Raw genomic sequence first — 18481 nt, forward strand, 5'->3', positions numbered from 1 at the left:
TTTAAAACAATTACAAATAAACGTCATATCTCCTTGTCTGTGTTACCACTGTTACATTGGCTGGTTTTACTGAGTCCTAAAATGTGCAGTGTTTCTTCAATGCATCTTCATCTAATAATTGAATTTGTTGCTGATGTTGTCTTTTGTGTTGCTGTGGCTTAATGACCACAAAGAACATGCTGAATGTAGGCTGCTTTCTCTTCCTTCATATCAGTTCATCAACTGACATTAAAAGTGATGAGATTGTAAAATACTGTAGTATATCGGACTACTTATCTGGGCAAGTGACCAGGCGCTTAATAGTACACCAATAGCTTTTCATCTTGGTTATTAATGACTTTATTTTGTCACATCAACAGCACAGTTAGTGTCTCTGGACCACCAAATGCAGCAGCTGTGTAAATCTCTGTAGAAATGAAGTTAACATGATGTTACAGAAAACAACAAACAAAAATACCTTGACATACTGCACCATATATGTCCACACAACTCTGTGTCTGAATTAAGGAAGAAAATAATATGTACAAAATCAGACAATATCACAATAGAGCTCAGTGCTTTGTGGGCTACTCAGAGGAAATGCGCATACACACACACAAACAATCATGGCTGCCAAAAAGCACCAACTCATGATGAGAAAGCCAATAAATCTCCCATTCTAAAGCGTGCATATTTCCCATTAGTGCACAAAGATACATGTCATTAGCGGCTTTATTGCTGTTGTGCTCACATTCAAGCGTGTGCAATGTCTACTACAATGTGTGCAGCAGGTGCATGTGTTCCTCTGGCTTGCTGATGAACAAGCATGCAGATATTCTCTCATTTCAATTACATACTGGATATTTTTTTTATCTTGCTACATTTGCTCCATATAACTTTTCACTATATACAGTACTCTGAAGTGCTGTTGGAGGATGTACCACTTTTAAATGTGACTAGATGTGTATTTTCATCTCTATTTCCACCGATATTTCACTAAAACTAAAACCCCTCTCCACTTCCTGTTCCATGATTAAATATGGTTAATGTCGTTCTCTATACAGGTTCATTACTCTGTGGTATTCCAATGTCCATGACTAATGTCAAACATAAACATAAGATTCATTTGAACAATAAAATCAAGCACATAGTAATAAAAACATTTCTATATTACGACTGGCTTCCAATTGCGGAAACAGTGAAATAAGATGCAAACAGTAGCACAAGTAAACACAAAACTGAAAGTGTTATGATTTATGTCCTTATCGCTTGATTCCCATGCAATGCGACATAGAGTATCATTTACACCAACGGTTTTCAAAGTGGGACGGCACTGAACTTTGGAAAAATAAAGGATTGGTGAAGAGAGGTCAAGATACATGCTAAGCAGTTAAATACATTTTAAAATATATCTGACAGCATCTCAGTTTGGTGTTAACAAAGCAAGTGTTCACTAGTGTTAGTACATTTAATAGTTCAACTTTTTCGAGAGCTATTTCACTAGGCCGGAAATATCCCCCCGTTCTGAACTTTGGACACCCCTGATTTAGTGTGTTATTACATAGGGGACGGGAATTATGGGAGGCTCACATTTTGAAAACCAGAGATGTACGCAATACACTGAAACAACTGCTACAGTACTTTGGCAACTCCCAATAAATAGCAATGATTAAAAGTTACACTTGAACTCCTTTCAGGGTTAACGTTGGCTAACAATATTTTTTTAATATGAATGTGTGACCAACTTTGAACTGGTATTGTGTATAAATAAGAATTTATAAGTGGTTTAGAAAAGAGATAGTAATAAATAATGGACCCATGTACCTGGTATTTAATGTAAACTGATTTTCTACCCTATTTACAAAAAATCGTCTTTGAAATAACATCATAATGTTTTAGACAGGGTATTCTATCTAATTACCTTTTTGATTTATGATTTTGCTTGTTAAGTTTAAACGTGAATCTGAGTTACTGATACAAGCCTGGGGAAAATATTGTTAAATGTTCCCCACCCAAACACAATTTATCGATAATCAGGGAGAAAAAGTGCTATTTTGCATCACAACATAACGTGACTATACACTCACTGGACACTTCATTAGGTACACCATAATTAACAAGAAGAACGATGCTCAGTTTTGAGTGACAAAGCATCATACTGAGAACTGTCTCTAATATGCTGTCCATCTCAAGTACCAAAATACCACAATTTGTGAAGCGTACCTAATGTTGTGGCAGGTGAGTGCCCCTTAAACCCACCTCCAAAGTTAAAAGAACAGCCTCCAGCCTCTTTACACAGCCCTTTCTCTGCTGTCCACAAACTGGACTATCTGTTTACGGGCATGGGAGATGACTGGAGTGAGTGGAACTACAGGGGTGCCAGGTGTACTGGCACCACTAGGGGTTGCAGCACCAGGTGTGGAGGCGGTGGGCGTAGAGGCCGCCGGGGTCATAGAACCAGGGGTCCCACTAGGGGTGGCACGTGGAGTTGTACCTGGAGTGGCGGGGATGACAACAACTGGAGCAAGACCCGGACTCTCTGTCCCAACTCGAGACTCCAGGCGTGGGGTAGACGTGATGAATCGGGCCTCCCTAATCCGGTAGGGGCTTCTGTAGGTGGAGATGGGCGACAACTCAGACCCCCAGCCCAGATAGCTCCCTGTGGAGGGAGAGGGTGCATCCGCGCTGAAATACAACGTAGTGTTGGGATCTAAGGAGGTGGATGCTTTCTTTTCCGGGGAGCTGAGCAGGAGGGGGGAGCGACGTTCGGGTGACCAGCCTGGGGTCTTGATGTCCAAAGAAGCCGCAGAGGACGACTTCTCGGTCAGCGTGGCGGCATTGCTGTCGACGTGTGGCAAGCTACCTGGTTGGTAAGGCGATGACAGTGTCGGAGAGCCGTACACTGCGCTCTGAAACTCTTCATCCCCTTTAAACATGACACACAGAACAGACAACAATACATATGATATGGAATAGGCATTACTGCAGTTATATCATCATTGTAGACATACTGTATGCACAATGAGTAACATAGCATTATACTGTATATCCATCCATACATTTTCTATGCCACTTATCCTCACAAGAGTTGCAGGTATGCTGGAGCTTATCCCAGCTGATTTTGGGCGAGAGGCAGGGCACACCCTGGACTTGTCGCCAGCCAATCACAGGGCACATATAGTAGACAAACAACCATTCACGCTCACATTCATACCTATGGCCAAGTAACCTAAAATGCATGTTTTTGGAATGTGGGAGGAAACCGGAGTATCCGGAGAAAACCCACGCACGCACAGGGCGAACATGCACACTCTATACAAACATGCCTAAGCCGAGAATCGAACCCAGGTCTTCCCGTTCTCCCGACTGTATGGCCAACATGCTAACCACCCAGTCACTGTGCGGCCTACCATTATATAGTATAGAAAATAATAACATAGTATATCTAGCACACCACTGTACACCATAGTATACAGTGGTATATTTACTATACCAAAGTATAGTAAAAGTGTCTCAAGGTGAGCCTCCCTTCAGGGAATATAATACAGTTTGATCTCCCCTATTCACTGAAAAATCTGATAACGCAAAAATTTAGAAGACTACGTATAAATATAAAAATATAAAACTGTATATTATTGTATTATATTGCAAAAAGTGAATCCATCAATTTTCTATTTCGCTCATCCTCATGCTGGAGCCTACCCCAGCTGTCTTTGGGCAAAGGCCGGGGTACACCCTGGACTGCTCGCAAACAGTACAATACACTGTGATATACTGTAGCACCATGTAGTATTACAAACCTTTTTCCTCTGATGCTGGAGCACTAGACTCTTCTGTGGCCTCTTCCAAAATGGCCTCCTGCACTGGGATGATCTCTGGAACCAGTTTAATATCTTTGATTGTTGTGGGAGGAGCTTTTCTCACAGGTCTGGCGATGACATTGGTGAGAGCTGGCTTGGGTGGTGGGGCCACCTCTCTCTCCTGGGGGGTGCAAACAGGCACTCATTTTAAAGCTTTGGTACAGTTCTTGTATTGGAAATTGTTTAAATTGTCAAGGGCTACCTAATCAAGCGGTCACTGAGTGTGTAATAAGAAGACGCTGATGAAACAATACCTGTGGAGCTGGGGTCACCTGTGGTGGGGGTAGCTGGGGCGCTGGCTGTGATATCTGAGGAACAACACGTGGAGCCTGATGGAGAAAAAATGAATACATTAAAAACTAGAAGGTAACTTTCATTTTGAGGACAACACTGTAGTTTTACAGGAAAAGTATAACATTTTATGAGGTATTACCATGATATGACAACAAAACAATTATTACTAAAAATTATTACTATTAGTATTTATTACTTTAATATGTATTTTTTATTACTTTATTCTTTTAACAACTTCTTGGCAACATTATGACCTCCATCCATCCATTTTCTTGGTGATTCGAACCCAAGTCTACCCGATCTAATGACTGTGTGGCAAACATGCTAACCACTCCTTCACCGTGCGGCCCATTATGACTTTTTTCTTGTAATGTTAAGACTTAATTTTTCCACTTTGTCCTCTAACTGTATTTTCTTTTTCAGCATGGCCCTAATAATGGATCACTGGAAGGCAGCTGGGTGAGAAAAACGCCAACCTGAGGAAAACGTCGGGGCTCGTCACCGTAGTGAAGTTCTTCAGACAGACCCATGAGTCCCGCAAGACCACCTTCTCCGTAGGCAGACCAGATCTTGGCTATGTCCCCCGTCTTGAGAGCCAAACGAATCAGCAGCCAGTGATGATGCCTCCACCCTTCCCACTGATGAGGGAGGTCCATGAGGGTACCGCCCCCTAATTAGATCAACATCAACTGTCAACATGATAATAAATGATTTGACTGATTGGTTGTTACAAATAAACAACAGACCAGAGAGTGTTGCATGGCGATGAAAAGTAGGCGTGACTTTCTCCTCCAAAGACAGCATGGAGCCACGCTCCATGCATGCTCCACTGATCCCTCTGCGACGGATACTCTGAAAGATCTCGAAGGACTTTGGGTGGAGGAAACGATAGTAGAGCACCACCGCAATCACACCTGCAGACAGAGAAAAGACATGTGGATATAAAGTGAATAAAGAAAATAAAAGATGAAAGAAATCAAACTACTGACAGGTATTTTGCTCTCCTTACCAATAAGGAAGCTGCAGAAGACTGCCAGAGGAATGCCTACGGTATCCCATGACACCATGCTGAACAACCAGGAGGAGGCCAGCAGCAGAAAAATATTCTCTAAAAACATGACCTACAAAACGCAACTGGACATGATGAAAGTGGTCAAATATGATCCCCGTGTTTGTAGCCATGAGCACCCACGTACCAGGTAGAACCCAGCCATGCGGTAGCGGGATTGACCGTACTTCACATTGAGGAAGAAGAAGATGTGAATGGCACCAAGGATCAGATTGAAGACTCTCCATCGACTGGTTGAACGTATGATGTCAGTCTGCTGAGACACCATCCAAAACGTTGCCCCCAACCAGTGCACACCTAACACATAAACATAGACATAAACCAGTTCATCAGTACAGTGTTTCCCAAACATTGGGATTGTCATTGCAAGAGGGTCCAATGATATTCTGTTTGGCAAACACAAGCCCATCAATGATGACTTCTTTTGTCTGCTTGGTTTAGAAGCTGAGACGGTTGTCAGTTCTTATCTTGTGCCTCGTCACCTCGTTGATGAGCCCCACAATGGTTGTATCATCTGCAAATTTGATGAGGTTGTTGGAGCCACGAGTAGCAATGCTGTCATGATTATACACTGTGTACAAGACTGGTCTCAGCACACAGCCCTGATGAACACCATTGTTGATGGTGGGGGCATTCATTCTGACATGCTGGTGTCTGTTAGTCAGGAAGTCATTGAGCCACAAACAGGTTCCAAGATTTAGTGTATGCAGTTTGTTGATGAGTCTGCTGGGACTGATGGAGTTTAATGCCGAGCTGAGGTCAACAATGACATATGTGTCTGGGCTTGGTTTTGTCTGTGCATTTGTTGGACCTGTAGGAGAACTGATGTTGGCCTTGATATAGGCCAATACCAGTCTCTCCATACACTTCATGATCTCCGGCTGGTGATCATGTCAGGGCTGGTTATGATTCAACCCTGTCATGGCAGAGGATTTGCCATGCTACCATACTTTGCTGTGCTATTTTATATGATCCTATATCATTACATAGGCCTACTTTGCATACAAATAGTAACACTACAATGCTCTACATTTGAGAACATCACCACACCTTCACCAGAGTTTAATTGCCATACATACTCACCTATAACGCCAAGAACCCACTGTTTGAAGACCCGTGTGAAAAGCATAAGAACACCAAATCGAGACCCCAACATACTGACCTGCAAACACATCAACATCATCTTTAGAATATTAAAATAACAGCATATCTTAAATGCCATCAGTGAGTATCTTAAATTGTGCTCACCCTCCAAAGTAGTCGACAAAGAATGCCAGCGGGGGTCATATGTAGATGTCCCGGTCTGATGAGGTAGCACGCTCGGGCGTAGAGGACCAACGCCCAGGCCAGAGATACCAAACATACAGCGAAACACACTGAGGCTGGTGTGGGAGTGAACAAACAAACAATGCTTTAGCATCAGCAACTAATTTGTTTCATAATTAAGTTCAATTTTTAATCATTTGACAAAATCTACTTCATACGTCGTCTCAGAACAACATTAACTTATTGTCGACTTCTTTGTGTAACATTCTCATTTGAGTTTGCCAAATAAACGTACCTGACAGGATACTATAGTATTGTTGTAAAGTAAGTATCTTGTCATGTCTCGGTGTGTGATCCTCATTTTGCAATATTGCAATATTATCAAAGTCCTTATTTTCCAAGAATACAGTTGTATATTCCAGGGATACAGCTGTAATACTTGGGAATAATGTTACAGCACTGTGACACTTCTACCCTACTACATACAAAAACAATAAGACAACATTCTCTATCCTACCTGGAGATTTGACTCCTATATCAGTGCAGATGAGGACGTAGGTGTGCAGCAGAGTCTCAGGTAGGGTGACCACCAAGGCTTCCAACATGCGTAACGCAGACACGTCAGCCTGCTGCATGATCTCTCCATAAACATCCATATCTGGAAGACGCATGCACTCCCACAGCCTGGAAAGGCAGCACTACTTACATCATACACCGTATTATTGTATATCATTCATACAGCGTGGTCAACTCACCTTTTGAAGATACCCAGATGCAGTATGTGGGTCCAGGTGAGAGACTTTCTGCGTATTCGTCCATCGGAAAGATACCACAAGTAACTGAGCCACTGGGGACCCCACCCTGGAAAATCAAATCTAGATTATCTCTAACTAAAGCAGGGGGGTCCAAAGCGCAGCTTGTGGTCCATTTACATTTTATTCATATACTGAAAATAAAATGTTATCATTGTTACCATGATGCTGTTGTATGAACAGTATCAGCTCACCTGGAAGCAGGAAGAGTGCAGTGAAGCCAGCCAGATGGGCGTAGCAGTAGTTATGGCCCACCCACAGATAGTACACAAAACAGTAGATCACTGCAGGAAAAGGAGGACAACATTCTACATTATTATGTGTTATTATCTAATATAAAAGTATGTTTAGCGGGTGGTAAAGTTGTGCAATGATTAAGGATAGAACTGATGAGTACGGCATTTCCATCCATCCATCCATCCGTCTTTATTAAGGTCTCGGGCAAAAAAGACAAACAAGAATTCATTCAGCTTTATGTGACCTCTACAATGTTTTTCATCCCATCTGAGAAGCAGAAGGCACAGCTCCGTCCTTCCTTCCCCTCCCTTATGAAATCCAAACCTTCCTCTAAATAGGCCCCCATCTTGAGATATAACCCACCACCCCCTACCCCCCATAAACAAAGGCTAAAATGTGTCAGTGTTATTGTTGAATGCATGAATGAATGATGGCAGAGCAGAAATGGGATGAAAGCATGGCATGAGTCGGCATTTCTGCAGAGTGATGGCATGCAGTGCAGGGTGTAGCACTGTGCGCTGCTGCAGTCTGTGACGTCACACACGGCAACCATAACTTTTAACTCATGGTTGCATAGGTGGATATTATACAGTGCATCTTGGAGGACATCGTCCATGACACACAAGGCTGCCTGTTTTATGCATGCATTGATGTGTGTCTGTGTGCATGTGTGCATGTGTGTGTGTGTGTGTCCCAGGTAGGACTCACGCGCCGTCCTCTCTGCGACAATGAGGACCGCAGTGAAGAAGAAGACACAAACTTGGCAGCAGGCCATGCAAGAGCCGCCATGGCTTGGAGTGGACGTGTAGTCTCTCATGGTGGAAAAAGCAGTCCCGATGGCGGCTTGGCGGTTGTCCTGGTCCGGTTCTGAGGAAAAGGAGGGGGAAGGAGAGGCGAGAGGGGGGGTCCAGATGCGGAAACAGCCCGCGCTTACTTGGGCTGTGCGCCCCCGCCTGCCCCGTTAAAGAGACAGCAGTCATGGATACTACTTATTCTGTAATACGAATATTGCTACAAATAATTAATATACTTGTAATATAATAAGTATTTATATATAAAATGATAAACAATTATTTAAAACCCATGATAGCTGTAGTAAAACTGCACAGAAATGAAACAGAAGCAGAAATACTGACAACAAAGTGAACCTAATTTGATCAAACGTAATGTAAAGGGGACCTATAAATTAAGTTATTGTTACAATGTTGTATTATTGTGTTAAACGAGACCAGAGGTTCAGATAATGAGGTTTGTGCATTTTCTACTGATGTCAATGCAATTTCCGCCACTGAAAAAAAGTTATCCAAATGGTAAGTCATAATTACGAGATAAAAAGTCGAAATTATGAAATAAGAAAGTAAAAATCACGAGTTTAAAAGTAATATGAGTCGTAATAATGAGATAAAAAAGTGGCCCTCGTGAGGATAAGCGGTATAGAAAATGAATGAGTGAATGAAAAGTGGACATTTTTAGATACAAACTGCTTCACTTCTTCACTTGGCAAAAATGGCGACACAATTGTGGGTGGGTATATTATGCTGATTTTGTAAATGTTCGACGTTTGCTACACGTGTAATGAGTTGTCCGCGGTCGCATTCTTGTTCAGTTGGATACTCACTCACCTTGCTTACAATTGTGTCGCCATTTTTGCCAAGTGAAGAAGGCGGCAACTGTGGCACATGCGCAGTTTGTAGCTCATAATGTCTTTTTATCTCATAATTGACTTTTTATCACTGTAGCAACTTTCAGACACAAGAGGGCGCAGCAGGACTAAACTTCTCTGCAGTAGGGTGCCCTGATCATTTGAGTGTATATTATGGATAGGCCTACATACCTTACATCAATAAATGCTAACATTAAGAAAATTTATTTTTAGTACGCATTCACTTTATTTAAAGAATGCAAAATACAACAACAGTAAAAGCACCAGAATCAAACCGTCATGTCGGCATTACGCCCTGTTTTTTTTTCCAGCTTACTAAGCTACCAACAAGAGTGGACTGTGCATATGTTTTTAACAGCAACACATTCCCAACAAAGTGTATACAAAAGCACCTTTTAAACTGCATTGGGAATGTCAACTTACTGTTAACAACAGCAGGTTCATCAGACAGATCATGGCGTCCATTCCAGGGTGAATGTCACGTTGTGTGTCCTTTAAGTTCCTCTTGCAACCTTCAGCGTGTGTACATGTGTGCGCACGCGTGCGCATGTGTCTTGTCAGTAATATCTGTTGAGACTCTGAGTGACCGTGCTGATGTCTGGTTGTCCATTCATCCAGATCTCTCTCAGGATCCTTTCCCGCTCCTCTAGCCTCTGGGCCCGGTCCAAGTCTGACCTCACACAACACGCACACACACGCACACACACACACACACACACACACACACACACACACACACACAGACCATGAATCACAATCAGTTCATATCAGTATCAAAATTACCCTTCACCACTGCAACACTTGGCTATTTTTAAACAGCAGTGTGTGTGTATCTAGTACAAGGTGTTAAGATCAGCACTGTCTTGCTGCAAGAGTAGAGATTCTTAACTGGTGGGTTGGCACCAAAACATCTACTCAAAAATTACATTGATGTACTATCATGTTTGACATGGTGGTTTATTGTTAAATCGCAGTATTTTGATAAGCACCTTCCTCCATGCACTGTTATACAGTAAATGGTATCTATGTTTGGGTACTGTATTTATGTTTAAAAAGAAGACAGGCTATTTAAAATATACACGCACCTTCATGGTTTGACTTCAATACATGTCTTAAAGGCCATGGGAAAATGTGGGTTCCAGGGTTGACAACCCCTGTTATAGAGAATTTAGCAGGAATTTGCCCCAATTATAAGGCAAAATGTGACACTGATATTGTGAGTGCTTTGTAAGGTTATTTATCCAGGATATAGTGTAGGGCTGACGTGTGAAAAAGTAATGTGTAGTGCTGTAGAATGTGGTTATTTCTACTGGAGCGCTGAAATGATATCAGCCTTCCTCTGGGCTCCTCTGGCTCCCTCTGGTGGACAGACGCACCACAGGGAGCTCATGAGATTGAGAGCTTGGAGAGCTCATAAGCTCCTTCTGGTGGAGCATGGTCATAATAAGTCAGCCACATTGCTGTGTAAACTGAAGGGTTCAAAGTTACAGTACTATTACTGTAACTGTAATGAAGTATTACAGTACTTCAATAGACGAACTCTACTCAATTAATAATTAAATGATTAAGGCAGTGTGTGTGTGTTTGGCTTTTTGTGGAAATAAAAACAATGGATTTTTTTTCATGCTTGCAGTGTTAATGTTTTTAGTGGCAAATGCTAGTTTCAATGTTAATACATCTTTTTCGACCAAAAAATATTTCTTTGGAGTGTTCTAGTTATGGAGAGTTCAGTAGGATTCCTGAGGAAATACATGGCAATTATTTTAAAATTGTACACATTTGATTGTGCGTGTGAGCAAGATATACCCTCAGCCGATGTAAACATGCCAGCATGGAGCAGGGCTCTCTCAAAGCGTCTGCGTCTCCGTGACGACATATCTGTGGCCTCATCCCAGTCCTCGGATTCGCTGTCCCCGCCCGGCTGCCCACCCACTGGGGTGACGGCAGCCGTGTCGTCAAGGTTACCGTCTACCAGCTGGTGGTGCTGACAAACATGATGGTGCTGGTGGCGCTTGTGACGGTGGTGATGGTGATGGCGGTGGTGATGATGGCGAGGGTGTTTGCTGTTGCCATAGTGACAGTCGGCCCGACAGTGGATCTGGAAGACGATGGCACAGAGCGTGACAAGAAGACCGATGCTCACGCCGCCCAGAAACACCAGCGCTGTCCTCTCAGGTTGGTCTGATGGAGAGAGAGCGACCATGACAACAACATAGACATGTCATTAGATGGTAGTAGTGTTTTGCTGTGTTTCCTTTAAATAGCAACAGTGGTAGTAATGTGGCTGAAAAAGTCCCACACTGTTTCCTATTTAAAGACTATAGTACATGGGTTGACCATATTATGAGACAATGTACCAATGATAGAGGTGTTCTGTACCTGCGATGAAGGTGTAAGCTGCCAGTATGTTGCTGAGCAATGCCATCTCCTTGGAGACCACCATCACTTCTGTGCTGGGGCTCCCTGTGGTTTGGGCACTCATGACTTCACAGGGAGTTGATCCTATTGGAAACTTTTCCACCCCTCATTGGAATTCATACTCATCTCTGCAAAACAATGACAAATAAAAGCGGAGAGGGAATGTGAATATATGTAATTTAGCGTTCATTCATTCATTCATTTTCTATCACTTATCATTACGAGGGTCGTGGGGAGTGCTGTACACCCTGGACTGATCGCCAGCCAATCACAGGGCACATATAGACAAACAACCATTCACACTCACATTCATACCTATGGACAATTTCAAAAACCTAGCATGTTTTTGGAATGTGGGAGGAAACCGGAGTACCCGGAGAGAACCCACGCATGCACGGGGAGAACATGCAAACTCCACACAGAGATGGTCGAGAGTGGGATTTAACACGGGTCTCCTAGCTGTGAGGTCTGCGCGCTAACCACTTGACCTCCGTGCAGCCTGTAATTTAGCGTTGTTTATAGAAAAAAAACTCAAAATGTGATGAGAATGCAGTCGTATTATAAAGAACTTCAAATTCAAATGACCAAAATCAGTTTTTCAGGGAGTGAGTATCCTAAAGGCCTATTCTCTGAGGAAAATCCTTGTGCCACATATTGAAAATCCCTGCTCTCAACATCAACAAAATGGCACGCATAAAAGATACAAATGTGGACCTCTAACTGTTAACGCATTCAAATGTTTGTTTTGAGAACTCCAATTTATAAGGTGATTGCCCCGACACGCACCCTGCAGGCTGAACCCTACACACAACTATCATAACGTGTGCAAGAGTAGTTAGCGTGTGGGGACAAACATGGAGTAAACAGAGACCTCTTAATAGAACTGTCTAGACACGCAGCCCATTCATAAAACTAACACTCATTCTGTACTTGAGTGTATGCATTGCTTAATATCTGGAACTATAAATATACATATATTTATACATATATTTATGCACCATTTCATTTGTGATACAGCTCTTGTATTGGATTAGGTCATGTAACCCAACTGGCTTGAACCAGTTTGTGTCGCTTCCTCGTGCCACAAAGAGTAAGTGATGACAGCTGTCCACACCCATCACATGACATCACATCATTCAAAATGACTTAACATACAGTAAGTCAGCATTCAGAGCAATGTACAGTATCGTGTGTAGTCACACTCCTAAGCAATGAAGTGGTGAAGTCATGTAGAAATTCATGACTTTAAGGCTAAAATCATTCAGAATTGTATTTTATTATATTTATTAAAATTATGTCATAATATTATAAGAATAAAAATCAATATTTCATGAGAATAAAGTTGTAGCATTGTAAGAACAAATATGCAACATTTTATGACCATAAAATCATAATATTAAAATATTAAAATCAAAATTGTTATGTAATGTTGTAATACTACAGGAAATAAACTCAAAATCTAATGATAATGAGATTGGTATATTACAAGAAAAATGTAAAATGTTATGGTCATTAAGATTAAGATTAAGATATGCCTTTATTTGTCCCTCAGTGGGGAATTTGTAATAAATAATAATAAACAATAATTTGTCATAAAATGGGCATAAATTTCCACATGTACGAAATCCAAATAAACTTGCTTACTCAACATTTTATGGTAATAAATAGGTAATATTACATTAAAATCATGCAACATTCAACAATCATTACATAATAATAAAATCATAATTTTAAATATATGAAATAAACTCACAATTGGTGATGAATACAAGTTTAAAGGGAAGAATATAAAACTTTATAATGAAATTGGAATATTACAAGAAAATGTTATGGGCATAAAAACTTTATATTTATATTATATTTATATAACTTTATATTATAAGAAAAAATACCTTGTATGACAATAAAGTTGGAATAAACTTTAATGAACTTTAAGTTGCAATTTAAGTTTGCTTGAATTCAGAATTTCTGCAAACATGTAAAATGTACATCTGTTAGCGTCCACTAGCACCAGAGGCACAGAAAAAGTGTGTTACAAGAATGACACATCAGCTCAGTGAGTGAGGGAGGAGGTGTCGCACACACTCACACACACAACACACACACACACACACACACACACACACACACACACACACACACACACACAGTAGAATAGTCTGTGACACAAACAAACACAACACATCCTCTGAGCACTTGCAAATTCGCTGGCTGTGGAGGTCGTTTTGGGATGTTGCATGTGTGAGTGCTGCGGGACGTGGCTGCCCTTCTCTCGCTCCCTCCCCCCCAACAGCGTTTTGGATTTGACCATTTAGGTTAGTGCTTGTTGGAGCAAAAGTCATGTCATCCTGCACTTCACTAAAGATTCATAAGACACCAGTAGTAGCTTTTCCTTCCTGTATTTAATATTTGAATGCAAAATGCTCTGCAACAAATGTCGTGTGCCGCTGGGCTGGCAGCCAACTCACTAAATAGGCTGCCACAGAGATAAAACTTGTTGAAAAGGTTCAGATAATCAATTGGCCAAAATATTAGGTACACCTAATTCAATACACGAGCTGTATTGAAATGTTGCATGTTTACTATTGTGAGTGTATCCCGCTGATAAGTGTTTTTAATATTTGATTTTAGAGTTTTCTTACTGAGCTGCATGAAAGATTATTTGTGAAGACTGGAATGAAGTCACTGGTTAGCTTAGCAGGGTTATCTTAAGCAGGGAGAATAGCAGCCATAACTATTTCAGTTCAAAGTTAAATCCACCAAAGCAATATCACCAAAAATGACCATTTATGTTGTAACTTTTGAAACTGTAACCTTTTGAAAGGGATAGGTTTGTGCTATCCTCCTTTTCTTTATGTTAACCATGCTAAAGCTAAGCTAACAATACAATATGATATAATTAATATATGGCATTTTTCCACAGAGTCACTATGGTGTCTTTTGTGTTTAGTTTCGTGTGGGAATTTTGACATTCACTCTTTAAAACTTTGTGTCATTTACCATAATCGTAAATTCCGGCATCTCAGGCATCGCCATCTCATTTGCTTCAGAACTACCACCGATTGTTTTAATACTTTGCTGCTGGCGAGTCAGTGAGGAAATTTTGGCTGGAGCCAATCATGAGCTTGTCAACCCACTGGAGGTCAGCACAACACTAAACTCACTAACACTGTAAACTGGGTACCAGAGAAATATACAAATATGTACCAATATGAGTGCTATCATGATATCCATTTTTTATGCAGCATGTCCTCCAATTAAATGCATTATGCATTTAATTTAAAACTCATATTGGTACATGTTTGTATATCTATTACTCATCCCTTTTGAGTGTTAAGTTGCTGCGTGATGAGTTTAGTGTTCTTTCAAATCATAATTCTATTCAAATTAAACAGCTGGAAAAAGTCTAGTTTTCTTTCTATGTTGGTGTTTGTTTGAAGCAAATCCATTTTTTTTATTAAAATGTATATAATTTCTACTGGGGCTGCACAGTCTCCGGGTGGTTAGCGCGCAGGCCACACAGCTAGGAGACCTGAGTTCAATTCCACCCTCGGCCATCTCTGTATGGAGTTTGCATGTTCTCCCTGTGCATGCGTGGGTTTTCTCCGGGTACTCCGGTTTCCTCCCACATTCCAAAAACATGCTAGGTTAATTGGCGACTCCAAATTGTCCATAGGTATGAATGTGAGTGTGAATGGTTGTTTGTCTATATGTGCCCTGTGATTGGCTGGCGACCAGTCCAGGGTGTACCCCGCCTCTCGCCTGAAGACAGCTGGGATAGGCTCCAGCATACCCACTACCCTAGTGAGGAGAAGCGGTATAGAATGGCATTTAATGTAACTTTCCTCAGCATGTAAACTAAACAGTTACTAATGCCATTTCCATACCTGGAGGGAAATGTTCCTGAGCCTCGACGGTCTATTTTGGGATGTGAGCCTTTGACCCTGCTGTCCCCTGGCCAAATCTTTACAGAGTGAGCTACTGTTGCCCACGAATAACTAATAAGCAGCTTGCAGAATCCCGCGCTTTGTTAATTCAAGTCTGTTTAAAAGCGAGCAGAGACTCCGCTTGCATTGTGATTTAAAGACACCGCATGCATATTTCTACCTCTTGATGCTAATTCAGTGTGACACTGGCCTTTCCCTCTTCTGTACCGTTAACTCTTCTCTAACATGACCTGCACAGCACGAGAGAGACAGAATGCATGCCAAAAACACAGAAGATGGACGGAATGAGAGCGAGGACACGTAATAATTGTACAACAAAAGTCATGCGGGAGGATAAAAGTGATAGGACGTCATATTAAACTTGTCAGCAGTGAGAAAGATGAATACTTACATTTCCATGCAGCCCCCTTTTCCTCTCCTCTCATCCATCCCTCACCTCCTCTCCTTTGCCTTCCTCTCGCTGCTCCTTTCCTCTCTGTGCTCAGCTCCTCCTCCTGAAAAAAAAAACTATCATCAAATGTAGATGTTTGCTTCCAGCTAGCAATTGCTCCAACGTCCTTATTTGTCTCTCTCACTTGCTTTTGTGGTGCAGGTTGACAGGCGGAATATTTTCTTCCCTCCTCCTTCATGTGAGCGTCTCCAGGTTGGTTTGCAGTCATCCAGGCAGAGGTCAGAGCCCGGAGGGCTGAGATGTGACAAGAGAGACCTCGACAGGACAAAAAAGTCTCTCTCCTTATCTCCCAAATGTCTGCAACCTTTCCTTCCCGCCCCCCACGCTTGGCCGAGAATATACTGGAGTACAGGGGGGAGTAGAGTGACACGAGCCTAATGAATACTTTATTAATATTGTGTCTAATGTGGATGAGTCCACTTAAAGGTCGCGTATTATGTAAAAGTGACTTTTTAATGATGTTCTAACAGTAATGTGTCGCTAGAGCCTATTAATGAGCAAATGGTTTTCATGGAAGTTATGATGACACCATCCATCCTCATGGACCTGATACCACTATTTGATGGAGAACAGCTTTGTTAAAAAAAGAGGCTTCGCTACACATCTTAAAATTAAGCCAACTATCCGCCAGTCAGCTACAGATGTGGTAACTGTGTTTTTCTTCAGCAAAGATGCATTTGAAATAGATATGGTATCTATTACTTCAGGCAAGTTCAGAGTTGCAATGAACAGTAAACCCTCATTTATTGCTGTTAATTGGTATCAAACCTGACCGTGATAAGTGAATTTCCTCGATTTCCCAAATATTTTTTAATAAAAAAACCTGTTTACGATCTTCAAAATAGTTTTTTTTGTAAAAAATTTTTATACTTTATTTTTTCCTTCTAAATATTTTTTAACATTATTAGAGCCCTCTAGACATGAACTAACATCCCTATAATAACCTTTACACTTTTACTTTATTACCCAATAGAGTAGACATAATAACAATAAATAAGACGGCTGCACGGTTAGCAGGCCACACAGCTAGGAGACGCGACTTCGATTCCACCTTCCGGCATTTCTGTGTGGAGTTTGTTTTCCCCATGCGTGCGTGGGTTTTCTCCGGGTACATTGGTATGAATGTGAGTGTGAATGGTTGTTTGTCTATGTGTGATTGGCTGGCGACCAGTCCAGGGTGTACCCCGCCTCTCGCCCGAAGACAGCTGGAATAGGCTCCAGCATGCCCGCAACCCTTGTGACGATAAGCAGTAGAAAATGACAAAATGGCGTATTTACAGTTATTTTAAACAGTTTTAAAATAAAATTCCGCATCAAGGTTTGATTCCACTTGTGTGGGAGCTCTGCTACTTATGGCTGGATATTTTAAGTGACTTTTCACATGGAGGAATTGGAGAAGGTATTAAAAATATTACGCGAGTCTCACACACACACGCGAGGCAGAAGCGTAGGTTGCAATAAATCAAAGCCGTTTATGAGATGACTTTTGTCAGGATGATGGCGGGAATTCACCTTCCAACTGCATGTTGACACACATAGCCCATCATTATATATACCTGCTGTTGTTGTTGATGTACTGTATACACACTCTGATTTTTAAATCTGACTGCAAGGTGGGCTTTTGCTCCTGTTAGGTGATTTACTATGTGCTAAATCATCAAATTTCTTTAAAAAAATGTATTAATATTGGATGTGTGAAAGTTTTATGAGCTGACCTGCTATGTTGGTGGGTTATTTCTGTGCCAAGCTGCTTGAAAAGCTCTCTCAGGAGCTAAATTGTGTTTTTAAACACAGAACTGTGTAGGCTTTCGAGATATTATAGTGAAGCTGTGATTTTACTGTAGCATTCTATTTTATTGTTATTTTATTTAAGGAAGATACATTCATTCATCTTCTACCACTTATCCTCACTAGCCTATCCCAGCTGTCTTTGGGTGAGAGGCGGGGTACACCTTGGACTGGGCTCCAGCCAATCACAGGGCACATATAGACAAACAACCATTCACACTCACATTCATACCTATGGACAATTTGGAGTTGCCAATTAACCTAGCATGTTTTTGGAATGTGGGAGGAAACCGGAGTACCCGGAGAAAACCCACGCATGCACGGGGAGAACATGCAAAAGTCCTCACAGAGATGGCCGAAGATGGAATTGAACTCGGGTCTCCTAGCTGTGTGGCGGGCGCTAACCACTTGACAGTCGTGCAGCCAAGGAAGATACAAAAAAAAAGTGGGTACAGTTGCATTCAAAATAGTTCCAACTCCAAAGTAAATTAATTTTATATTCAAATGTACAAACAAATCAATGCATATGATTGGGTTTACAACACAACTTTAGGGAATTACAATGAAAATAAAAAAATGATTGTTTGTCTGTATGTGCCCTGCGATTGGCTGGCCACCAGTCCCTGACAAAGACAGCTGGGATAGGCTCCAGCATACCCGTGACCCTGTGAGGATAAGCGGCATAGAAAAAGGTTGA

The 18481-nt window shown here is 41.5% G+C and overlaps 2 protein-coding genes across 6 annotated transcripts; both read right to left on the minus strand.

Moving 5' to 3' along the window:
- Positions 1–333: 333 nt before the first annotated feature.
- On the minus strand, positions 334–9155 carry xkr5b (XK related 5b). The gene is made up of 13 exons (XM_058089029.1): positions 8226–9155; positions 7475–7564; positions 7224–7329; positions 6986–7152; positions 6451–6584; positions 6286–6364; positions 5330–5499; positions 5143–5254; positions 4880–5047; positions 4610–4803; positions 4094–4168; positions 3780–3960; positions 334–2905 (listed from the first exon to the last, which is right to left on the minus strand). The coding sequence occupies exons 1-13, from the start codon at positions 8332–8334 to the stop codon at positions 2271–2273; spliced, it is 2220 nt and encodes a 739-aa protein (XP_057945012.1). The 5' UTR covers positions 8335–9155; the 3' UTR covers positions 334–2270.
- A 254-nt stretch (positions 9156–9409) lies between these two features.
- eva1a (eva-1 homolog A (C. elegans)) lies at positions 9410–16316 on the minus strand. Of its 5 annotated transcripts, none has more exons than XM_058089174.1 (6): positions 16121–16316; positions 15937–16039; positions 15706–15775; positions 11560–11726; positions 10987–11361; positions 9410–9850 (listed from the first exon to the last, which is right to left on the minus strand). In XM_058089174.1, exons 4-6 carry the CDS (start codon positions 11660–11662, stop codon positions 9738–9740), a joined length of 591 nt encoding a protein of 196 aa, XP_057945157.1. In that variant the 5' UTR covers positions 11663–11726; positions 15706–15775; positions 15937–16039; positions 16121–16316; the 3' UTR covers positions 9410–9737. The 5 variants fall into 5 exon arrangements, with proteins under 5 accessions (XP_057945157.1, XP_057945159.1, XP_057945155.1 ...); XM_058089176.1 differs by having other exon boundaries at positions 15937–16052; XM_058089172.1 differs by lacking the exon at positions 15706–15775 and having other exon boundaries at positions 16121–16314.
- Between the last annotated feature and the right edge of the window lie 2165 nt (positions 16317–18481).

The sequence above is a fragment of the Doryrhamphus excisus genome, chromosome 12 (assembly GCF_030265055.1).
Source record: "Doryrhamphus excisus isolate RoL2022-K1 chromosome 12, RoL_Dexc_1.0, whole genome shotgun sequence".
Taxonomy (NCBI): domain Eukaryota; kingdom Metazoa; phylum Chordata; class Actinopteri; order Syngnathiformes; family Syngnathidae; genus Doryrhamphus; species Doryrhamphus excisus.